Source organism: Nematostella vectensis, chromosome 12 (genome assembly GCF_932526225.1).
Source record: "Nematostella vectensis chromosome 12, jaNemVect1.1, whole genome shotgun sequence".
Lineage (NCBI taxonomy): Eukaryota > Metazoa > Cnidaria > Anthozoa > Actiniaria > Edwardsiidae > Nematostella > Nematostella vectensis.
Genome location: NC_064045.1, coordinates 1,707,886 through 1,729,289, shown reverse-complemented (window position 1 = coordinate 1,729,289; position 21,404 = coordinate 1,707,886). Strand labels below are relative to the sequence as shown.

The window sequence follows — 21,404 nt, the reverse complement described above, 5'->3', positions numbered from 1 at the left end:
AAGAAGATTAAGGCAGGGATGGAAATAAATAAGGGTATCTGGGTACGTGCCTGTATTGTATCTTGGTACGTGTCTGTATTGTATCTGGGTACGTGCCTGTATTGTATCAGGGTACATGTCTGTATTGTATCTGGGTACATGTCTGTATTGTATCTGGGTACATGTCTGTATTGTATCTTGGTACGTGCCTGTATTGTATCAGGGTACATGTCTGTAATGTATCAGGGTACATGTCTGTATTGTATCTGGGTACATGTCTGTATTGTATCTGGGTACATGTCTGTATTGTATCTGGGTACATGTCTGTAAGGTACATGTCTGTATTGTATCTGGGTACGTACCTGTATTGTATCTGGGTACGTGCCTGTATTGTATCTGGGTACGTGCTTGTATTGTATCTGGGTACATGTCTGTATTGTATCTGGGTACGTGCCTGTATTGTATCAGGGTACGTGCCTGTATTGTATCTGGGTACATGTCTGTATTGTATCTGGGTACGTGCCTGTATTGTATCTGGGTACGTGCCTGTATTGTATCTGGGTACGTGCCTGTATTGTATCTGGGTACATGTCTGTATTGTATCTGGGTACATGTCTGTATTGTATCTGGGTACATGTCTGTATTGTATCTGGGTACATGTCTGTAATGTATCAGGGTACATGTCTGTATTGTATCTGGGTACGTGCCTGTATTGTATCTGGGTACGTGCCTGTATTGTATCTGGGTACGTGCCTGTATTGTATCTGGGTACGTGCCTGTATTGTATCTGGGTACATGCCTGTATTGTATCTGGGTACGTGCCTGTATTGTATCAGGGTACATGTCTGTATTGTATCAGGGTACATGTCTGTATTGTATCTGGGTACATGTCTGTATTGTATCTGGGTACATGTCTGTATTGTATCTGGGTACATGTCAGTATTGTATCTGGGTACATGTCTGTATTGTATCTGGGTACATGTCTGTATTGTATCTGGGTACATGTCTGTATTGTATCTGGGTACATGTCTGTAATGTATCAGGGTACATGTCTGTATTGTATCTGGGTACGTGCCTGTATTGTATCTGGGTAAGTGCCTGTATTGTATCTGGGTACATGTCTGTATTGTATCTGGGTACATGTCTGTATTGTATCTGGGTACGTGCCTGTATTGTATCTGGGTACGTGCCTGTATTGTATCTGGGTACATGTCTGTATTGTATCTGGGTACATGTCTGTATTGTATCAGGGTACATGTCTGTATTGTATCTGGGTACGTGCCTGTATTGTATCTGGGTACATGTCTGTATTGTATCTGGGTACATGTCTGTATTGTATCTGGGTACATGTCTGTATTGTATCTGGGTACGTGCTTGTATTGTATCTGGGTACGTGCCTGTATTGTATCTGGGTACGTGCCTGTATTGTATCTGGGTACGTGCCTGTATTGTATCTGGGTACGTGCTTGTATTGTATCTGGGTACATGTCTGTATTGTATCTGGGTACGTGCCTGTATTGTATCAGGGTACATGTCTGTATTGTATCTGGGTACATGTCTGTATTGTATCTGGGTACGTGCTTGTATTGTATCTGGGTACGTGCCTGTATTGTATCTGGGTACGTGCCTGTATTGTATCTGGGTACATGTCTGTATTGTATCTGGGTACATGTCTGTATTGTATCTGGGTACATGTCTGTATTGTATCTGGGTACGTGTCTGTATTGTATCTGGGTACATGTCTGTATTGTATCAGGGTACGTGTCTGTATTGTATCAGGGTACGTGTCTGTATTGTATCTGGGTACATGTCTGTATTGTATCTGGGTACGTGCCTGTATTGTATCTGGGTACATGCCTGTATTGTATCAGGGTACATGCCTGTATTGTACCACATTTGTATGCCTGATACATCCTCTATAATCCATCGCTAGTATTAGGCCAGGTTTTACAGTAGACTTGTTTATTGCTCTGGTTTTATTGGATCCTTCCACACAGTCAGGAGAGCGAAAAAGAGAATGCCTTGTAACCAAGGTTGATGTAAGCGTCGATATGCACTGAATCACCAGCCACAAGAAGAATCTTAAAAACCAATCACAAAGAGGAAGTGTCAATCGCATAGAGGAAGGGCAAATAGGATGGGTAATAGACTTTTGGAATAATTGGGTAAAATAAGGGTGTTGAAGAGAGACTTGAAATAAGGCCTCAAATTCAACTATTGTTGGTAGATATAACAGTACTGACAAGTGGTGCTACCTGTGGTTAACTAGTAGGGATACCTGTGGTATTTACCTGATTGTCTGGCAGTCTTGTTAGCTCGTTGGGCTACCTGTGGTTAACTAGTAGGGATACCTGTGGTATTTACCTGTTTGTCTGTCGAAGTCTTGGTGGTTCGTTGGGCTACCTGTGGTTGACTAGTAGGGATATCTGTAGTATTTACCTGTTTGTCTGGCGAAGTCTTGTTGACACGCAAGGCGAAGACTGACGCTGAAGTGCAGGGCACTTGCGATTTCAGCTCACCGTTGACTTGCCACTGAAAAACTGTCGGCTCAGAGCCTGCGGAAAGAATCTAACCGAAAAAATAATCAATTTCTGTTTTCAAGCTCAACAATATTTTCCATTCCTTAGCCATAACCTAAGACCTTCCCTTTCCTTTACTGTCATAACCTAGCTTACTAGACTAACATTACCATCCAAACATTACCTCGACCAATCAAAGGCCGCAGGAACATCAACAGATGAAAGTATGTACATGACGGCAAATTCACAAGACATTCCCCAAACAAAGAAGGGCAATTTGTAGGGGGTTCACTTATCATCGTTAGGGGGTCGACGTCCTCGCCCCTATGAACCCCACCCAGCTTACACCTATACCATACTTCATCATTGTGGGAGCAGTGACCCAAGTAACACGCCTTCATCCTGTCCTTGCCCCTATGAACCTCACCCAGCTTACATCCATGCCATACCTTATCATCGTGGGAGAAGCGACCCAATTAACACGCCCTCATCCTGTCCCCCCCTATGAACCCCACCCAGCTTACATCCATTCCATACCTTATCATCGTGGGAGAAGCGACCCAATTAACACGCCCTCATCCTGTCCTTGCCCCTATGAACCTCACCCAGCTTACATCCATGCCATACCTTATCATCGTGGGAGAAGCGACCCAATTAACACGCCCTCATCCTGTCCCCCCCTATGAACCCCACCCAGCTTACATCCATGCCATACCTTATCATCGTGGAAAAGCGCGGACTGCTGACAAGATGCAGGAGTGTCCAGGACGGAGGTGCATGATAATGAGCGCAAATGCCACACGGACAAGCTTGGTCCGCCACCACAAACCTAAGAGGACAAATTACATTGTCGAGTTGACCAAGACATACAGTAATAGACTAGTTTAAGATACGAGGGCGACTATGAGTAGGGCGACGATAGAAAGCAATGGGATTAATTTGAGAACTAAAAGGCCGCAATTGATAATGCATGATGTATAGATGTTGTCTGTTTCTGTGTATAAAGCCTTTGTATTGTTATCGCCAAATGGTAGTGTTTTTCTCGGCAACGTGGGCGGGGAGGAGGGGGTCATCCCACTTGTGTGGGTAGAAAGCGTTTGTGTAGGTTTGTGCGGGTTTGTGAGGGTTTGTGTGGGTTTGTAAGGGTTTGTATGGATTGTGAGGGTTGTGTGGGTTTGTATGGGTTGTGAGGGTTGTGTGGGTTTGTGTGCATTTATGTGATTTATGTGGGTTTGTGCGGGTCGTGCAGGTTTGTGAACATTTATGTGGGTTTCAGCGGTAAAAGGGAATCCGAAAAATCGTCTGATCAAATTCTAAACCCCTGACTGGACAGAGACAAACGTATTCGGACCGTGTTTTCCCTAAAACGCCGTGTTTACCCTCAAACGCCGTGTTTACCCTCAAACGCCGTGTTTACCCTAAAACGCCATGTTTTCCCTAAAACGCCGTGTTTTCCCTAAAACGCCGTGTTTTCCCTAAAACGCCGTGTTTACCCTAAAACGTGTTTTTCAATATGTTTGTATAGGCATTGAAAAGCACGAATCCTTCCGGCACTTTACACCCCAGTTGCGCGCGGGACTCGTTACTGGAGGATCGAACTGTAGTAGAATTTACTGCTAAATAAAATATGTCACAATACAAACTCTGACATCCAAAAATTCCCACAAATCCCTGCGATAGAATATTTAGACATTTGGCGATGTCTTTTTGTTATCCATCTAATTTGCGTTCGCAAATTCTATAGTAAGTAAATATATAGAGATGTTGGCTAGCACCAAGGTCACACAATTCTATTACCTATCTGGCTATATTTTATGAGTCTGTTCGTGCTCTGGCTGAGTGGCTAAAAGTTAGAACTTATTTTAGAGTTACACCCAGACTACCGCCTCACTGCGGACTTCTGGTATCAAGGCACGCAAATGAGGTAATCTCAGGTTAGACATACTTCTGTTTTTGTTGGAAATCTCGAAGGAGTCATCGAAAAACAATTGCTAGAATGACAAAATGGCGGCCAATAGAACCCTACCATCCACTCCTCGCTGTCATCCACAGCGACGCATCCAATCCACGGCCCAAACCTCGGTCTTTGAAGATTTTTCTCCTGGGATGGACTTATTTTGTTTACCATTCCAGCCGTTCTTAAATCTGCCAATAAAAAAAAGCCATATCGTCATTATTATAGATAACTAGTGGTTACCCGTGAAATATTCACGAAAAACAACTCTTTGTTGTACAAAACTTTTTAAGGTATATTTCAATCCTTTAATGTATTGGGCTTCCTGTTGCTTCAGGGGAGTAGAATGCGTCGTCGTAAACATAAATTAAACAAATGCCTTCCTTTTGAGACCCCAATATATTTACCTCAATTAATTTACCTTAAAAAATGTGAAAAGACGCTTTCTATAAAATACCGCCCGTATTTTAGTATTCCACCTTTTCCTATATCCGTGTTGGGAACCTGTGCATGATGTTTTCTGCGGGAATCGAACAACCAAATTCAAACCATCGCACGGTCATATGATGGGTTTTGATAATAAGAGAGTGGATCGAGAATCTTCGCTTCGTTGGCTTTCTTGGGTTTCTTGGTGTGTTTTATTTGGTGGTCTATTCCAAGCTTTTAATTGAAAATCGATGTGACAAAAGGTATGTGGGTCTGAAAACACAAAATGACCGCCAATGAACAAAACCTTTGAAAAAAAATCAGATTGATCTGAACAAAAAAAATGCACCGTCCTTTAATGGATTGAATTTTAATTCAAAAGTCTTGCAGTTGTAGATAAAAGCTCTTTTTTTCCGTATTCTTGTTTGCGAACCGTTTTGTTTATGCGCGATGGAGATGAAGAATCTACTTTCTTTTCGAGGTAGGAATAATGCCTTTCTAAATAAAGATAAAAGAAGGTTGTGTTTCCAGCTACAATTAATCTATCTATGCAATGAAACTACGGCAAGTATTCGAATTCTTTTTAATATTTGATTTTCCGCGCGCTCCAAGGTTTGTTTACACATCTTCCGAAGTTGTCTAGAATAAGATTTCTCCTCTACGATGATATTTTTGGAGAGAGACTTATTACTGTATACTTTTAGTGTTTTTTTCTTGTGATACACGGAGGTCTGAAGGTCATTAGTCCTTTTTGCTGCGGAAAATAAATTGTTTTGGTGATTCTGTGAAATCTTGAAAATGGCGCCTTTGCGAGTGTGATCCTCTCGCTTACAAAACCGCGTGAGTTCGAACTTTTCTATCCGGTATTATCTTGAAATAAAAACCATTTTGCACACCTCCTCTCCGGCAATGTGTGGAAATGGCGTGGTTTCGGAGTTTTCTAGCTCAGCCGTTTTTTCGTAAAAGGTGGACAACAGTCCATTCCTTAGCGTATTATATATAGTATAGATGAGTATAAATATAATCGCTCTTAAAGTGCCCCTAGCATCAAACTCTTAATTTCCGGGTTTATACCAATATATCAGTAGTTTAGGACTTGAAAACAAACAATATCAAGTTTTATTGCCATACGACGGAATTTCGTGGAGTTTTGCCGGCTTTTATGTAAATAATATCGCACTCTCGAGCGAAAAAGACCCCACTATTCGAAAGCGCCAGGCGTTCCTCGTTGATTCAGGAATCCTGAAGGGCACATTTTCTATTATTTTCGGGCATTGTTTTACCCTGTTACCAGAGCAATATCATTATTTTTTTCTTATTCAAAATGATCATCTGTATAATTATAAATTAAATATTTCTTACATAGGAATTAAATTGTGTGTGTTTTTTAATTACGGCATTTCTAAGGAAAAATGTTCGTGAAAATGTGTGGTCTCTAGCGGGAAAAAAAGAACAATGCATATGCAATGCCCTGATATATTGAACCGTGTTCGCTCACCCAACCTAATATTACTCGTAGTCGCGATTTTATTTCCTCGGTGATCATGGTATTACAAAGTTAGAGCATGGCATATCGGGGAATTTAGTGATTAAACGTCCCCTCAACCTCGGGATAACTAGTTAAAGTCTACTTCTTAAAACTTCAACTAATCATCCCTCGGTTGCGGGGACATTTAATCGCTAAATTCCCCTCGTGTCATGCTATAACTTATAATAATCAACCGCAAACATTAATCTATCTAATTTGAAATTTAGAGTTCTTTTGCTCAGCGCCATAAAAAAATGACCCACTTTCAAAAATGAGCATTCTATTTTGTTCGCGTCGAATCAAATACTTTTTTATCGCTGTGTATACTTGCACGGCTTCCGGTAAAGGAGGAAATCAAAGGCTCTTTGAGCAAACTCGTGAATGCAAATTTATTTTCTTAGTTATTTTCTTGTGTGCATAAAAGATATACACGATACTGAACAAAGCATGAACACATCCAAGATGCTGAGAGTACATAAAAAATGTCCTTTTTGGGGGGGAATCAAACCCCGTTCGCTGCGGTCGGAGACAAGTGTCCGCTGGACTAACGTGGCATTGCTGAGTCGACATGTAACTCAAATTAATTTTAATACTATTAGTCTCGTACCGTCCGAAAAGTTTTTGCTAGCATGTCAAATTTCAGCGTATTCTTTCCGGAAACTAATTAAAATACCCGCAATAATTGATCACACTACTGCCATACGATGTGTTTTATGCATGTTAACATTCTAGAAAGGCGCAAAATCTTTATTCGATGAACAAGCGAGGGCCATGTATGTTTGTAGGAGTTTTGTTTGATATTTAGTTTAGCGGGAAGAATTGTAAAAAATAAATTTGTGGAAATATATCCTCTTCTATTTTGTCCTTCTAACAGACGCTTTTTTACCCTAAAAACAAAGACCCCGCTAACACAGGTGTTTCTCGGACTTTAAAGTCGCAGTTTTGGCTAGTCGCTCTTTCAGCACAAACTTAAACAAACAACGCAAAAACCCAGAGACGCTATTCGGCATGTACTAAAACAAAGAGAATTAAAAGGTTTGCTACTATTTTACTTGTTTTGTTTGCAAACTAACAGCTTGAATTGGACTGAACCGTAGAAGACCGATTGACGTCAGTGACAAAGGCCACGCCCCTACTGGTCATTTCTTATACTAAATAAAATGCAGTGCACTTGCTTGATTGTTCGACTTATGTTAGGGATGGCACTTTTCTAGCTTGCATGAATTGTTTACCACCAATGACCAAAGATATGCGGACTCTGGGGACGAGATTGTCATCAATGTTGCATTCTGATCGACTAAGCTCCATACAATTTGGAAATAATGTAATACTGTCAAGTGCCAACATTGTACTCGCGCCAATTTCTAGAAAGTTTCTCTCTTGTACTGTAGGTCACATGTATTTTATGGGTACCTATTTTTTTCAATTGAGTTCCGTCTTTTTACGAATTTCCGAATCGCTGCTTCAATTACACCAGGTACCGAATAAATACCTTATTTTTTTCTCTGAAGTTTCCCATTTGCATCGAAGGCCCATTGGATAGCGCGCCTGAATTCGAATCCCTAGATCTGCAGTTCGAGTCTTACCCGCAATGTTTAACTTTTTTTTTTCGTTTTCCTTATTTCCTTATCCCTCTCCTTTTCTAGTTCTTTTCTTTCACAGCGAAGGGCTTGTTCGAATATTTTTTTATTGCTAACATACCCTAAAAAGCGTTTATTTATTTAAAACAATGCAAAACGTTATTTTCCCTTCTTGATAAAAAGTAGCAACACAGCGACAGCAGTTTTTCCCTGTAATGTTTTAGCGGCAAAAAAGGAATAGCGTTTTAAACTTAACATCTTAGGCCTCTTCAAAATGAAATAGTAATTAATAAGCTAATCGATTAGAAAATTTCTTGTAAATTTTAGCTTGATGCAAGGACCCGCTTCTCTCACTGCGCGCAGGCTCGTTTTATGGGGTCAACTTGTGAAAAGAAAGAGCGGTTTTTAAACGCTTGTGTCTTTGCCCACATGTCTTACCCCAAAAGCGCACCGTCCCATCCTCGGCGCCACTCATACATTGATTATGTTGCTGTCGAAGAGCCAAGCACTGCACGTAGTCTGTATGCCCTGACATGGTACTCTGCGACAATGGTAAACAGCCAAACTAAACCCGTCAAGTTAGAGCTCTTACTAACCGCTCAAATTGTACGTACACCTACTAAGGCTTGCAAACACAAACGGTGAATGCCAATTGTCAATTGGAAGCTCTGCTATCGAAAGATACCAGATGTCGTTATACTAAAAGAAAATCTAGAAATGATTTATAATGAATTAAGGAGGCTAAAACTGGAAACCTTCTCTACTAAAGCCAGGATAATCAATACTCATAAGCAGTGGCCTAGTCTTAGTACTACTATTTGCCATATGTATGTACTGACCCATTTTTCAATAGGTGTACGGTAAATAAAGTAACTGCAGAGATAATAAAGTAAGAGACTCTAAATGAAGATGCTTATCTTTCTCCCAAATAGACTGTTGTAATTTCAGATGTAAAGAATAACATAGGAGTGGCTTATCGGCATTCTTTAAACACTAACAGGCTTCCTCACCTTGCATGTGCCAGCTTCAAGGTCCCAACTGTAGATATTGTTATCCCCACAGCCTGTGAGTAGCACATTATCCTACGAGGCAGAAGACATGATACTACCTATGTCTGGACCAGGAATGAAACCTGTTTAAGCAGAGCTGAGAGGCCCTATAAACACAGTGACACAATAGGACAACTACTTATGGGTTCCACACGATCAATGGGTGTCATGCGAGCAGGAGCATTGGTGGGCCATCTTTTGAAGAAAGAGGGTGTGTTTCACAGGCAGAACACCATACAACAACTATATTATAGTATGAAAATTTCCCAAAACACAGGTGTGGATAAACTATTAGCCTACCAAAAGGACAGGAGTGGATAAACTATTAGCCTACCAAAAGGACAAGACTAGATAAATTATAAGCCTCCCAAAACGACAAGTGTGCATAAACTATTTGTCCTCCAAAAGCACAAGGATGAAAAATCACGAGTTATTATACCTGTTCACTGAAGGCAAGAGCATTGGTTTCTCCGATATCCATTGGGTTACTACAAAAAACAATATGTTATGGCTTAGTCAGACGAGAGTATTTAAATCATTGACGTTCTATGGCATCGAACGAAGAAGAAATCGGCCTGTCCAAAAGGAAAAGCTCAGATTTTCAAGAACATTTTCAGAATGATCAAGAAATTTCTTTAATATGCAAGAACTAGATTGGCACACTAGGCCAATCAAGGCAGTTTCATTGAAGCGACCTACCACCAACTTTGCAAATGTCAATCAAACTGAGAGTTATGTGATCTGATTGGCTAATTTTCTTGAAACATTTCCTAGTTACTACGGTTGTGACAGTTGCTGTACCTGGATGGAGGATTCAAGGTCCAAGCAGGAACTGTTTGCTATTGTAAAAAAAAATACTCAGGTAAGCTTTGCAAACTGTACACAATTTTATGTGCCTCAAAAGTGCCATATTAAAGTGAATATTAAACAAATGGTAATCTGAATTCCGGGTGTGGGGGGGATCTCCATGAAAGTAGACACATTCTAGCAATTGCTATTCCTTAGAAAGTGTTAACAGATTCTTTCAAATCTGCTATCAAACAAATATCTGTTGGCCACACCTAAATTGCTATCCCTTAGACTTAAAACTGATTTTGGTTACCTGTACCACAAGTCTCCGTGCGCGCTAGGATCTTGAGGGTACAAGCCACTGTGGCTAATTTAAACCAAAGGAATAAGCCTCTGATGGGGAATTAGCCACACCGAGAAGCTATAGCAAACAATTTAATCAAAATGCCTTATTGGTCTCTTTAATTTTGCGCCATTTAAGCCCCATGAAATCCTGTCCCTACGAACTTTAATATAGCAAAATTCAATACCCTCATAAATATGTTAGCATCAAGCACAATATGTTCTCTACAGTTTGGTTTTGTTGTAATGTTTAATCAAATTTTTGGAGAAATGCATTTATAACATATTTTTGCACCCAAATCACAAAATCTAACGAAATATGCCGACCTTTTATCTTGCAAAATAGTGCCCGCGAATTATAGTACCAAAATGGTAACTGGTGATTGTCAAGAATTATCCTCTTCGTGAAAATATTATGCTACCTGGAACTAGGAAACGCCGCAAAAAGAGAGAGAGAGTTTGTTTTTTGGCAGGTGTTTTTCCGATTTGCGATTTTAATCAGTACGTCATTTTTTAGAACGTTATCTTGATATATTAGAAACATGATTTAGAGGTGAAAGATTGTAATTCAATATTCAAGAGGAAACAGGCATTCACCACAATAGCGAACTAAGTTAGCAATAGAATTTGCCACATGGGGAAGGAATTCGTATTCTGTGAAGTGGCAACACTACCACTCACGGAGCAAGTACCCCCTATCCACCCTGGTCTGAAGTAAACAGAATGCAATTGAATATCTTCAGTACAGAAACAAATAACTTACCAACTGCTCCATGAGATCTGTCCATCTCCAGCCAGAAATCTCTGTAGATCCTCCACTAGTGAAAAATAAGATGTTTTGTTTTACACACACATATTTCAGGTGACTTGACCTTAAGGTGCTTGAAACATGACCAAAGTTTTTCTATGACGGCTGTAAGTTTTGTAGTAGAGCGTTTATAGTCAAACTCTCTGCAACAACTCACAACCTTGTTGCTGCCTGATACTATCCAATAATGCTGAGTAAATTTTATTTTACTGAGCAATCCCACCATACACTATAGTAGGAAAAAATTCAATTTCCATCAAACCCCTACAGCAGTATTTTTAGTATCGTACAGTAATAGACATAGAGTAATATCTGATCACTCTCAAAGGAAACACTAGATTCTGAGTAGTGGCAAGATTAATACACCTACTGTACATGTTTTGTATAATATTGCTGATTTGTTTACCTGATCAGAAATGTCTTGGTGGAAAGAAGACTGTAAATTGGACCCTTATGACCTGATAAATAAGAATCAAAATAAAACAAAAGATACAAACCATACAATGAGATCTAAGGAAATAATACAATCAAATAAGGTCAAAAGAAAAGATACCAAACAATAAGATTAAAGGAAAAAATACCAAACAAGGGGATAAAAGGAAATGCAAAGTTCTTTAAACTGTTGATTTTATATATTTTACTCTGCTTTATAGTAAGATATAACATATTATAGTGAATACCGTTTGACCCCCAGGTACTTTGATATAGCTCACTCAGCATAATGCCCTAAATAATCCATATTAAGAGATGTTGTGTCACTCGTTCAAGGCTTTTTGGAGATGTGTGAGTGTGGTTAATGTTTTACTTCCACTTGTGTTAAAAATGGCCATGAAACAAATGCAGCTCATAAATAATTTGCTGGCACTAAAAACATCATCTAACCTGTACCTTTGAATGTTAGAAGTGGTTTTCTACTTTCTGGGGGAGCATCTGGTACAAGTGCTGCAGACAGACTAGTGTATGAGATGTTAGTTAGAAGTACAGTGATACAGAGTTTCTACTAAGAGTATAAGAGATAGGTTAGGAGTACAGTGATACAGAGTTTCTACTAAGAGTATAAGAGATAGGTTAGGAGTACAGTGATACAGAGTTTCTACTAAGAGTATAAGAGATAGGTTAGGAGTACAGAGTCCATACTAGTGTATAAGAGATAGGCAGGAGTACAGTGATAAGTACAGAGTTCATACTAGTGTATAAGAGATAGGTAGGAGTACAGTGATAAGTACAGAGTTCATACTAGTGTATAAGAGATAGGTTAGGAGTACAGTGATACAGAGTTTCTACTAAGAGTAAAAGAGATAGGTTAGGAGTACAGTGGTAAGTACAGAGTTCATACTAGTGTATAAGAGATAGGTTAGGAGTACAGTGATAAGTACAGAGTTCATACTAGTGTATAAGAGATAGGTTAGGAGTACAGTGGTAAGTACAGAGTTCATACTAGTGTATAAGAGATAGGTTAGGAGTACAGTGGTAAGTACAGAGTTCATACTAGTGTATAAGAGATAGGTTAGGAGTACAGTAATAAGTACAGAGCTCATACTAGTGTATAAGAGATAGGTTAGGAGTACAGTAATAAGTACAGAGTTCATACAAGTGTATAAGAGATAGGTTAGGAGTACAGTGATAAGTACAGAGTTCATACTAGTGTATAAGAGATAGGTTAGGAGTACAGTGATAAGTACAGAGTCCATACTAGTGTATAAGAGATAGGTTAGGAGTACAGTGATAAGTACAGAGTCCATACTAGTGTATAAGAGATAGGTTAGGAGTACAGTGATAAGTACAGAGTTCATACTAGTGTATAAGAGATAGGTTAGGAGTACAGAGATAAGTACAGAGTTCATACTAGTGTATAAGAGATAGGTAGGAGTACAGTGATGAGTATAGAGTTCATACTAGTGTATAAGAGATAGGTTAGGAGTACAGTGATAAGTACAGAGTTCATACTAGTGTATAAGAGATAGGTAGGAGTACAGTGATAAGTACAGAGTTCATACTAGTGTATAAGAGATAGGTTAGGAGTACAGTGGTAAGTACAGAGTTCATACTAGTGTATAAGAGATAGGTTAGGAGTACAGAGATAATTACAGAGTTCATACTAGTGTATAAGAGATAGGTTAGGAGTACAGTGATAAGTACAGAGTTCATACTAGTGTATAAGAGATAGGTTAGGAGTACAGAGATAATTACAGAGTTCATACTAGTGTATAAGAGATAGGTTAGGAGTACAGTGATAAGTACAGAGTTCATACTAGTGTATAAGAGATAGGTTAGGAGTACAGAGATAATTACAGAGTTAATACTAGTGTATAAGAGATAGGTTAGGAGTACAGTGATAAGTACAGAGTTCATACTAGTGTATAAGAGATAGGTTAGGAGTACAGAGATAAGTACAGAGTTCATACTAGTGTATAAGAGATAGGTAGGAGTACAGTGATGAGTATAGAGTTCATACTAGTGTATAAGAGATAGGTTAGGAGTACAGTGATAAGTACAGAGTTCATACTAGTGTATAAGAGATAGGTAGGAGTACAGTGATAAGTACAGAGTTCATACTAGCGTATAAGAGATAGGTAGGAGTACAGTGATAAGTACAGAGCTCATACTAGTTTATAAGAGATAGGTTAGGAGTACAGAGATGAGTACAGAGTTAATAACTTACTAGTGTATAAGAGATAGGTAGGAGTACAGTGATAAGTACAGAGTTCATACTAGTGTATAAGAGATAGGTTAGGAGTACAGTGATAAGTACATAGTTCATACTAGTGTATAAGAGATAGGTTAGGAGTACAGTGGTAAGTACAGAGTTCATACTAGTGTATAAGAGATAGGTTAGGAGTACAGTGATAAGTACAGAGTTCATACAAGTGTATAAGAGATAGGTTAGGAGTACAGTGATAAGTACAGAGCTCATACTAGTGTATAAGAGATAGGTTAGGAGTACAGTGATAAGTACAGAGTTCATACAAGTGTATAAGAGATAGGTTAGGAGTACAGTGATAAGTACAGAGTTCATACTAGTGTATAAGAGATAGGTTAGGAGTACAGTGATAAGTACAGAGTCCATACTAGTGTATAAGAGATAGGTAGGAGTACAGTGATAATTACAGAGTTCATACTAGTGTATAAGAGATAGGTTAGGAGTACAGTGATACAATAAATAATACAATAAATAGATAAAAGTACAATTATCATGGAAAATTACAAACGGAATTGAATTACAAATGCGCGTTACCTGAATAGGGAAATGTCGCCGAAGTTATTCGCTGAAGCAAAGAAGTTGCCGCATGGCGAGAAAGCGACGTCAAAAACAGTCGTGTGGATTCGCTTGCGTTCGGCTAAAATTCGTTCCTTAATCATAAACACAGAAGAGACATTTATCTCATCTAACCATTCAACCACACTATGTCGTTTGAACGAGTAAACTATACAATATAGCAATCAAACTTCACAAACTTTACCTCATAACTTGCAGCCATTTTGAATTCTAGCTACAATGGGTAAATCCGCTGGTAACACAGGAACCCCGTCAACTGTTAAAAAAAAAAAAACCGCAAGATGGAAGTTTTGAATAATTGATCATGCAGTACATAAAGAAACTTCACCGAGAAAGATACTGTTTGAAAGAGTTTGCTAATTAGTGCAGTTTCTTTTATACACGATGCCTCCGAAGCTGACGGGAGAGCAATCTAGGGCTTGGGCTCTCTGTCTGTTCGTTATGTTGGTAAGTAGTAAGTACTTCTATGAGATAAACGACTTCTATGTGATATAAACGAAGGACTTAAAGTAAACCGGATCCTGTTTCACACGGATGATAGACACCTTACATACCTAGTTCTACCACTGTCACGCAGAGAAATCAGACAAAAGTAATCTCTTATTCACCATTTCGGCTCTCGTCCAGATAACATGGGGTTTTCATGCCAAGGCTATCCTTATCTAAAGGATGGAGGGGGGTGGGGGTGGGGGCCATCACAGGTATTATCATTGATATTATGGAAAAAATGAATTTTTTTTATAATCCTTTGATAAGATGTTACGCCATGTAGCAACTTTACGCGCGTGTATCTCTCTTTCCGAACCCTTAAAAATCCCCCCGCCCACAGTAGAGCAAGATTTAATTAAAGAATGATTGACCCTTCCCCCACGCCAAAACCACCAAAAATATTGTTACCATGGTTACTGTATATGCCCGCTCCTGCTAAAAAGACCCGTATGACGTCAAGCCCGGCCCAGGCCTTATCTCTTATATTGGAGATACGGTGCTCAGGAGGACAACGGAATGTTAAACCAGACTCTTTGCTTTTTGAGGCAGCTCTGGTCATCTGTGCTGGGAGTGGACGATTCTGCATATCTGCCAGTACTAAAGACGAAGATCGTAGGACCAATAGACCCCACTCCTACTCCGTTACCAGCGACCGAGCAAGCCATGTGGGGCCTGCGAATGTGGCAAGTCCTAGGCTTACTTTTGACAGGCACCGTTGTCATGGGTATGGGAATGATATAACTACGAGTTCGGGTTTTCTATGAGTCAATAGACAGCCAACGAGGCGCGTAGCGTCGTAGTGACGATTAAATAACCTCTTTTGTCGCGAAAAGCAACACGCGTGATGCACAATCGGCACGTGACTATCGCTGCTCATTATCTATGGCTCAATAGATAGGAGCCAATCAAATTGCGAGATTAAAAATAGAAATAAACTGTCAGCACGATAAAACCATTTACCGCTACATCACACCTCCTCAAAACCATTCACCGCTACATTACACCTCCTCAAAACCATTCACCGCTACATTACACCTCCTCAAAACCATTCACCGCAACATTACCCTCCTCAGAACCATTCACCACTTCCATACACCGCCTCAAAACCATTTACCGCTACATAACACCTCCTCAAAACCATTCACCGCTACATTACACCTCTACAAAACCATTCACCGCTACATTACACCTCCTCAAAACCATTCACCGCTACATTAAGCCTCCTCAGAACCATTCACCGCTACATTACGCCTACTCAAAACCATTCACCGCTACATTACTACATTACACCTCCTCAAAACCATTCACCGCTACATTACACCTCCTCAAATCCATTCACCGCTACATTACTACATTACACCTCCTCAAAACCATATACCGCTGCATTACAAATCCTCTAAACTGGAATGGTTAGCCCATATTTAGTTCGCTACATTATACCTCCTCAAAACCATTCACCGCTACATTACACCTCCTCAAATCCATTCACCGCTACATTACTACATTACACCTGCTCAAAACCTTTCACCGCTACATTACACCTCCTCAAAACTGGAATGGTTAGCCGATATTTAGTTTGCACACTTTTTCCTAACTATTGAATTTTATCTTATTTTTATTTAACAGATTTATTGGTAACTACTAGTAAGTTACAAGAAAACAAATAAATTATAAATGAATGTTACTATGGAAATTCTAGACAAATCGATGATAATGTAACAACAAGTTTACTGCACTAAACAAGTACTGTAACTCGTCATCTATTTTTTTTTTTTTATCTGCCACCAGTTGTCATTTGCTGTTGCCTTTGTGATTGTCGTGTCCCGAAAAAGAAAAAATTCGACCAGCAACCGCAGCTTGGATACGAAGATGATAGCGACGAATCGGCGAGTCCTCGGAAACAGTCGATAATCAGTCGAGATTCTTCATTCAGTAACGCAGGTCATGACAGGAAGCACAATAAAGAATTTTCAGTTTCTGATGCTAGCAACCATTGACTGATTTCGAAAAAAACATTATTCGCATAGAAGAAAACAACATTGAACTAACTTTTGTATGAAAGATCCGTCACAAATGTCAGGGTGGTAAAGAGGGAAGGATCACGTTTCACGAACCCGAAAAATGTATACGACAATACATATCTATCTATTTTGGAAAGGTCACATGATTCTCTATTCAACACACAACAAAACTAAATCTCGATTCACGGAGACTTGAAACTTCTAAATCACGTTTCACGGGAGAGTTAAATCACGTTTCACGGACGTCAAAATGGACGATTTCACGTTTCTCGACAGTCAAAAATGGCCAAATCTCGTTTCACGAATAAAACCTTTACCGCCCTGAAATTTATGAATTCACACAATGGTGGCTTTCACTCGCCTTACCAAAGCCACTAGTGTAGAGAATAACTTATCCAACATCGCCCGAATCTCGAAGCCGGTATCACAGTGATAAGGATGAAAAGAAACTGCGTTTTTAAAGCTTCCAATCCATATGCGAATTTGTGTGGGTTTGGATCAGAATGATTTTAAAGACTCGTCACAAAATGCAAGCGTTAGCACTAAGAATTGCACACTTACAATAATGGCGGCTCTCTTGTTCACTAAACCATGTAGCGACTAAATTAATCAAACTTCGCGCGCATTTTTAAAAACTTGTCAAGATAATTCGCATTATTAAAAAAACTACGTTTGCTGAGCTTTCAATCCATGTGCGATCCTTGTGGATTTTGGTTAGAATGATTTCAAAGACCCGTCACAAAATGTGAGAGTTCACACAAAGAACGGTTCTTCTCTATATTCGGTGGTTTCTGCTCCAAAGCCACCACAAGGCCCCCCCCCCCCCCCCCCCCCCCCCGTCACACACACTCTGGTATGTCATTAGTCAGACTTTATTTGTAGCCAAATCCGACAATAGACGTCCCGTGGAGATACTTATTTATGCAAAGGCATAAAAAAAACCCTCTTTGTTCAGATTTTTGTCCGAAAATTAACTCCCTTCTCCCCCCTCCCCAAGAAAAATTAGGTCCACTTTGTCGGATTTCGCCTCCCCCCCCCCTCCCCCCAAGAAAAATCCTGGGTATGGGCCTGACTACTGTGAATAACAATTTTTCAAACATCGCTCGCTTTATATCGCTCGCTTGTTAGCATCAAAATAACCTGCATTTTACAGGTTTCAATCCATGTGCGAAATGTTTGTCGTTTTGATCTAATGAATCGAAAGACCTATCACAGAATATCTTAATTCACACTTCAATAATGGGGGCTTTCTTGTTCACTAAACTACGAATCGAGCAAGGTATTCGATCTTCACGCGCATTTTTAAATACGTGTTTGTATAATTCGCATGAAAAGAAACTACGTTTTACAAGATTAAAATCCATATATGTTTTGTGTTGTGGCTATTATCAGAATGAATTCAAAGATCCGTCACAAAATGTAAGAGTTCACACTTACAATGGCGGCTTTCTGCTTATTAGCCTTACAAAAGACGCAAGTGTGGTGAATAATTTCTCAAACATCCCCCGCATGTCAAATCTCGCATCACAGTTATAATCATTTAAACGAAGTATGCTTTACAAGCTTTCAATCCATGTTGGATATGTTTGACGTGTTCTTCAAAATAACCTCAAAAAGACCCGGTTTACGCCTGTTCCCTTGCATGGCGTATCAAATACGTTTTAGTACTCATCTTTCTTGGGAGTTTATTATCAGACCGCACCATGACATTTGGAAACCTTTAAGTCGAATTTAAAGGATAATAGTTTCTTATTAAAAGAGAACACCATGTGCTGGAAATTATTCGCAATTCTAATACGCGATGCCGCGGGTTGTCAAAATCTTTTGAGATATGTAAGAAGCGTGTTTATTACACGCCCTCTCCGAACCTAACTATGTATTTAGGTTCTATATAAAATAGGAAGGCAGTGAAACAACGCTCGATTCCATTGTTCAAAAACCTGCCTAGTTACGAACAAATTTAAAATGTTGGTATGGGACATGATTGTTGAGTTGACGGTTCACTTTCTCTTGGCACTTATACCTCGACGGTATAAGTAGCGGTAATATATGGATGGAGGCATCGCCTGAAAGCGGGGCTCCAAACGACCAAATCTTTTCTTATCTTCCCTTATTAATTTAATAAGCTAATTCTAATTAATTTAAAAGATAATATATAGATTTAAGCATTGCCTAAAGGCTGAGCCAGCGCATTTGTATTCCAAATATTATTCATTGTTTTTTTAATTATAACAATAATAATAATAATAATGATGATGATGATGATGATGATGATGATGATACTAATAATACTAATTTTACTACTACTACTACTACTACTACTACCTACTACTCTCACTACTACTACTACTACTACTCTCACTACTACTACTACTACTACTACTACTACTACTACTACTACTACTACTAATAATAATAATAATAATAATAATAAAGTTCCTATCTAATTGCTCCTTCGGCTGTCTCGACATCTACATCAGAATTCCTTAAATCCCAGGACACTTTTCTAACGGATCTTGACCCTCGCAGACAGATCAACGCCGATCTCAGCAGTGCAAATGATACCCTTGCGCGGATCCAGGCGATTGTCCTAGAGTAGTCCTCTCCTTTCTTGATTGCTATTAGTTCGGCTAGGCGACTGTGGAACATCAGACATTCCTTCCCCATTCCTCCTGTGGTCGTAATTACCAGGGGTGTTAATGATCCCTGCTCGATATTAAGAACTCTACTTGTGTATTGCCGCTTATTCTCATTCTCATGCATTCGGTAGATCTGTTGTGGTTCCAGGTCCCTGTAGCTTTTAGCATTTGGGTGACAAACACTGACATCGAAAAAGGCTGATTGCTGTGGCTCCCAAAATCCACGTGCGTGTATATCCAGTCTGGCGTCTCTCGCTGTGTTAGACCCCCTTGTTAACTGCTCCCCTGATATATCTTGGAGCACTGGTTCAGTAACGACATCTTTACAAACTATGCTCACAAGCTCCGCCTCCAGATCCCTCAGTTCATTATGTCTCAGAATGACAAATCCGCCCCTCTTACAGATCATGGCGTGGTCAACATTGAACACTTCTCCGCACACACAGCTGGAAGGAATATCTTCGATTGGCCACCCATGGCGCAGCTTGATTCCGTCCTTGAATCGCCGTTTGTTGAGATTAAAGCCCAACTCTTCAAGAGGCAGCACTGTCAGCCACTTCGAAGATCCTTTTTCTGTGGCCAACTCTAGTGCGCGCCGAGTCTTCTATAGCGCGGCCTCCTTTATACTATTCGCCTTCTTTTCAAGATCGTTTGTTCGTCCTTCTCTCACCTCTTGCTGTGCTGATGTTGTCAGGGAGGGATCTGGTAGCTGATGTGTCTGTGACACAATCTGTGCCACAAGGGGGCGTTGTTACTTTGACTGATGACGTATGTTCACGATGTGCATCTTCACACGGGTTCTCCAGACCTAATCCTCTCAAGCGTACTGGTAACGTTAGTATTTCTCTGTCCAACTGGCTACATTGTCGATCCGTTAAAGCGGGAATGAGAACATGTGATATTGCGTTCTCTAGTGGCTCAAGCAGGTCCTGAATATCTGGGAGGGTTCTGAGGAAATACGTCCATCGATGTTTTAAGCCAAATGTGTAAGCAGCATAGCACGCTTGGGGCTGAACCGCAGCAAACTCGGCTAGTCTTGTCACTTCACTGACCCAGTTGGACACTTTATCACTCACATAGTCCTCCATATATTCTCGTGAACCTATCGCAGCTCCCAGATGTTTCTGCCCTTGTGTTGTGACTTTCACATCTGTTTCCTTGAACGTATCCTTCACGATACTCTCCTTGTCTGGCTTGTTTATAATCCAGCATTTCTTTGCGTTTGGGTAGTAACCGAAGTCCGGACCAAGCACGGTCATCGTGTCCCACCACCTCTTTATTTCTGAAACAGAGCCGGCTCCACTGGCATCATCCGCAAACCAGCACTGCTTGATGTTACATGCCCCCTGAAGGCTGGTAAGTAAGGGCTGCATACTTAAGGCATATAGACCCATTGCGAGGGGGTCACCCTGTGTTGTTCCTTCAGCTGTCAGAATCTCCTGGCCTCCAGTGATAAACAAACGTGACGGCAGTTTATAGGTGTTGATTGCATAGACGGCAACGAATGGACACAGAACCCGAATGTTGTGCAGTGACGCCGCTCGATTGAGTGAATTGAATGCATTAGACGCATTAATTAGCAGCACTGCATCGGTTTCGTCACACTCAAAGATGGCATGTATGGCGGATTCACTCCCGGATTTCTGTCCCACACATAGCTAGAGAGACCCGCTGGCTCCTGCAACATCCTTCTTGGCGATTTTCATTACGCACTTTCCTATGATGCGCCGGATCACCTCACCAACTCCTATCGGTCTGACTGCTCCTTCGTCTTTATGGAGGGGGATTAACCGGCTTGCCACAATTTTCATTTAATGGTACTTGGATCGATAAACTGTGTACACAGAATCCTCGTCATAGTGGCTATCGCATCACACAATCTTGAAGATGACTGAAACATTTGCTAGCCAGCATTCTTCTAAAACCGTTCGCATCAATTCCCGATGGACCCCCTGATCCCTTGGTTCGCAACGCAGCTTGTCTGACCATATCACTGTTAATTTC

At 40.2% G+C, this 21,404-nt stretch overlaps 2 protein-coding genes across 3 annotated transcripts; one reads left to right on the top strand and one right to left on the bottom strand.

Annotated features, from left to right (window-relative positions):
• Positions 1-1,924: 1,924 nt before the first annotated feature.
• LOC5502890 (THO complex subunit 6 homolog) lies at positions 1,925-14,898 on the bottom strand. 2 transcript variants are annotated; one of them, XM_032371186.2, is made up of 14 exons: positions 14,806-14,898; positions 14,436-14,507; positions 14,210-14,325; positions 11,863-11,927; positions 11,381-11,432; positions 10,930-10,984; positions 9,837-9,874; positions 9,475-9,523; positions 8,997-9,068; positions 8,425-8,551; positions 4,525-4,643; positions 3,214-3,327; positions 2,419-2,547; positions 1,925-2,060 (listed from the first exon to the last, which is right to left on the bottom strand). In XM_032371186.2, exons 2-14 carry the CDS (start codon positions 14,451-14,453, stop codon positions 1,977-1,979), a joined length of 1,038 nt encoding a protein of 345 aa, XP_032227077.1. In that variant the 5' UTR covers positions 14,454-14,507; positions 14,806-14,898; the 3' UTR covers positions 1,925-1,976. The 2 variants fall into 2 exon arrangements, with proteins under 2 accessions (XP_032227077.1, XP_032227078.1); XM_032371187.2 differs by having other exon boundaries at positions 8,425-8,527; positions 14,806-14,895.
• Positions 14,508-17,452, top strand: LOC116610350 (transmembrane inner ear expressed protein). Its single transcript, XM_032371188.2, has 3 exons — positions 14,508-14,698; positions 15,290-15,464; positions 16,529-17,452. The coding sequence occupies exons 1-3, from the start codon at positions 14,636-14,638 to the stop codon at positions 16,735-16,737; spliced, it is 447 nt and encodes a 148-aa protein (XP_032227079.1). The 5' UTR covers positions 14,508-14,635; the 3' UTR covers positions 16,738-17,452.
• The last annotated feature ends 3,952 nt before the right edge of the window (positions 17,453-21,404 follow it).

Coding starts and splice junctions, on each gene's coding strand:
- LOC5502890 (XM_032371186.2), bottom strand. Junction 11,433..11,862: donor ACCACTTCTAACATTCAAAG/GTACAGGTTAGA, acceptor CTTATTTATCAG/GTCATAAGGGTCCAATTTAC. Junction 9,875..10,929: donor CAGATCTCATGGAGCAGTTG/GTAAGTTATTTG, acceptor TTTTTACAATAG/CAAACAGTTCCTGCTTGGAC.
- LOC116610350 (XM_032371188.2), top strand. CDS start 14,636: ATGCCTCCGAAGCTGACGGGAGAGCAATCTAGGGCTTGGGCTCTCTGT. Junction 14,699..15,289: donor TCTGTCTGTTCGTTATGTTG/GTAAGTAGTAAG, acceptor TTTTTGAGGCAG/CTCTGGTCATCTGTGCTGGG. Junction 15,465..16,528: donor GACAGGCACCGTTGTCATGG/GTATGGGAATGA, acceptor ATCTGCCACCAG/TTGTCATTTGCTGTTGCCTT.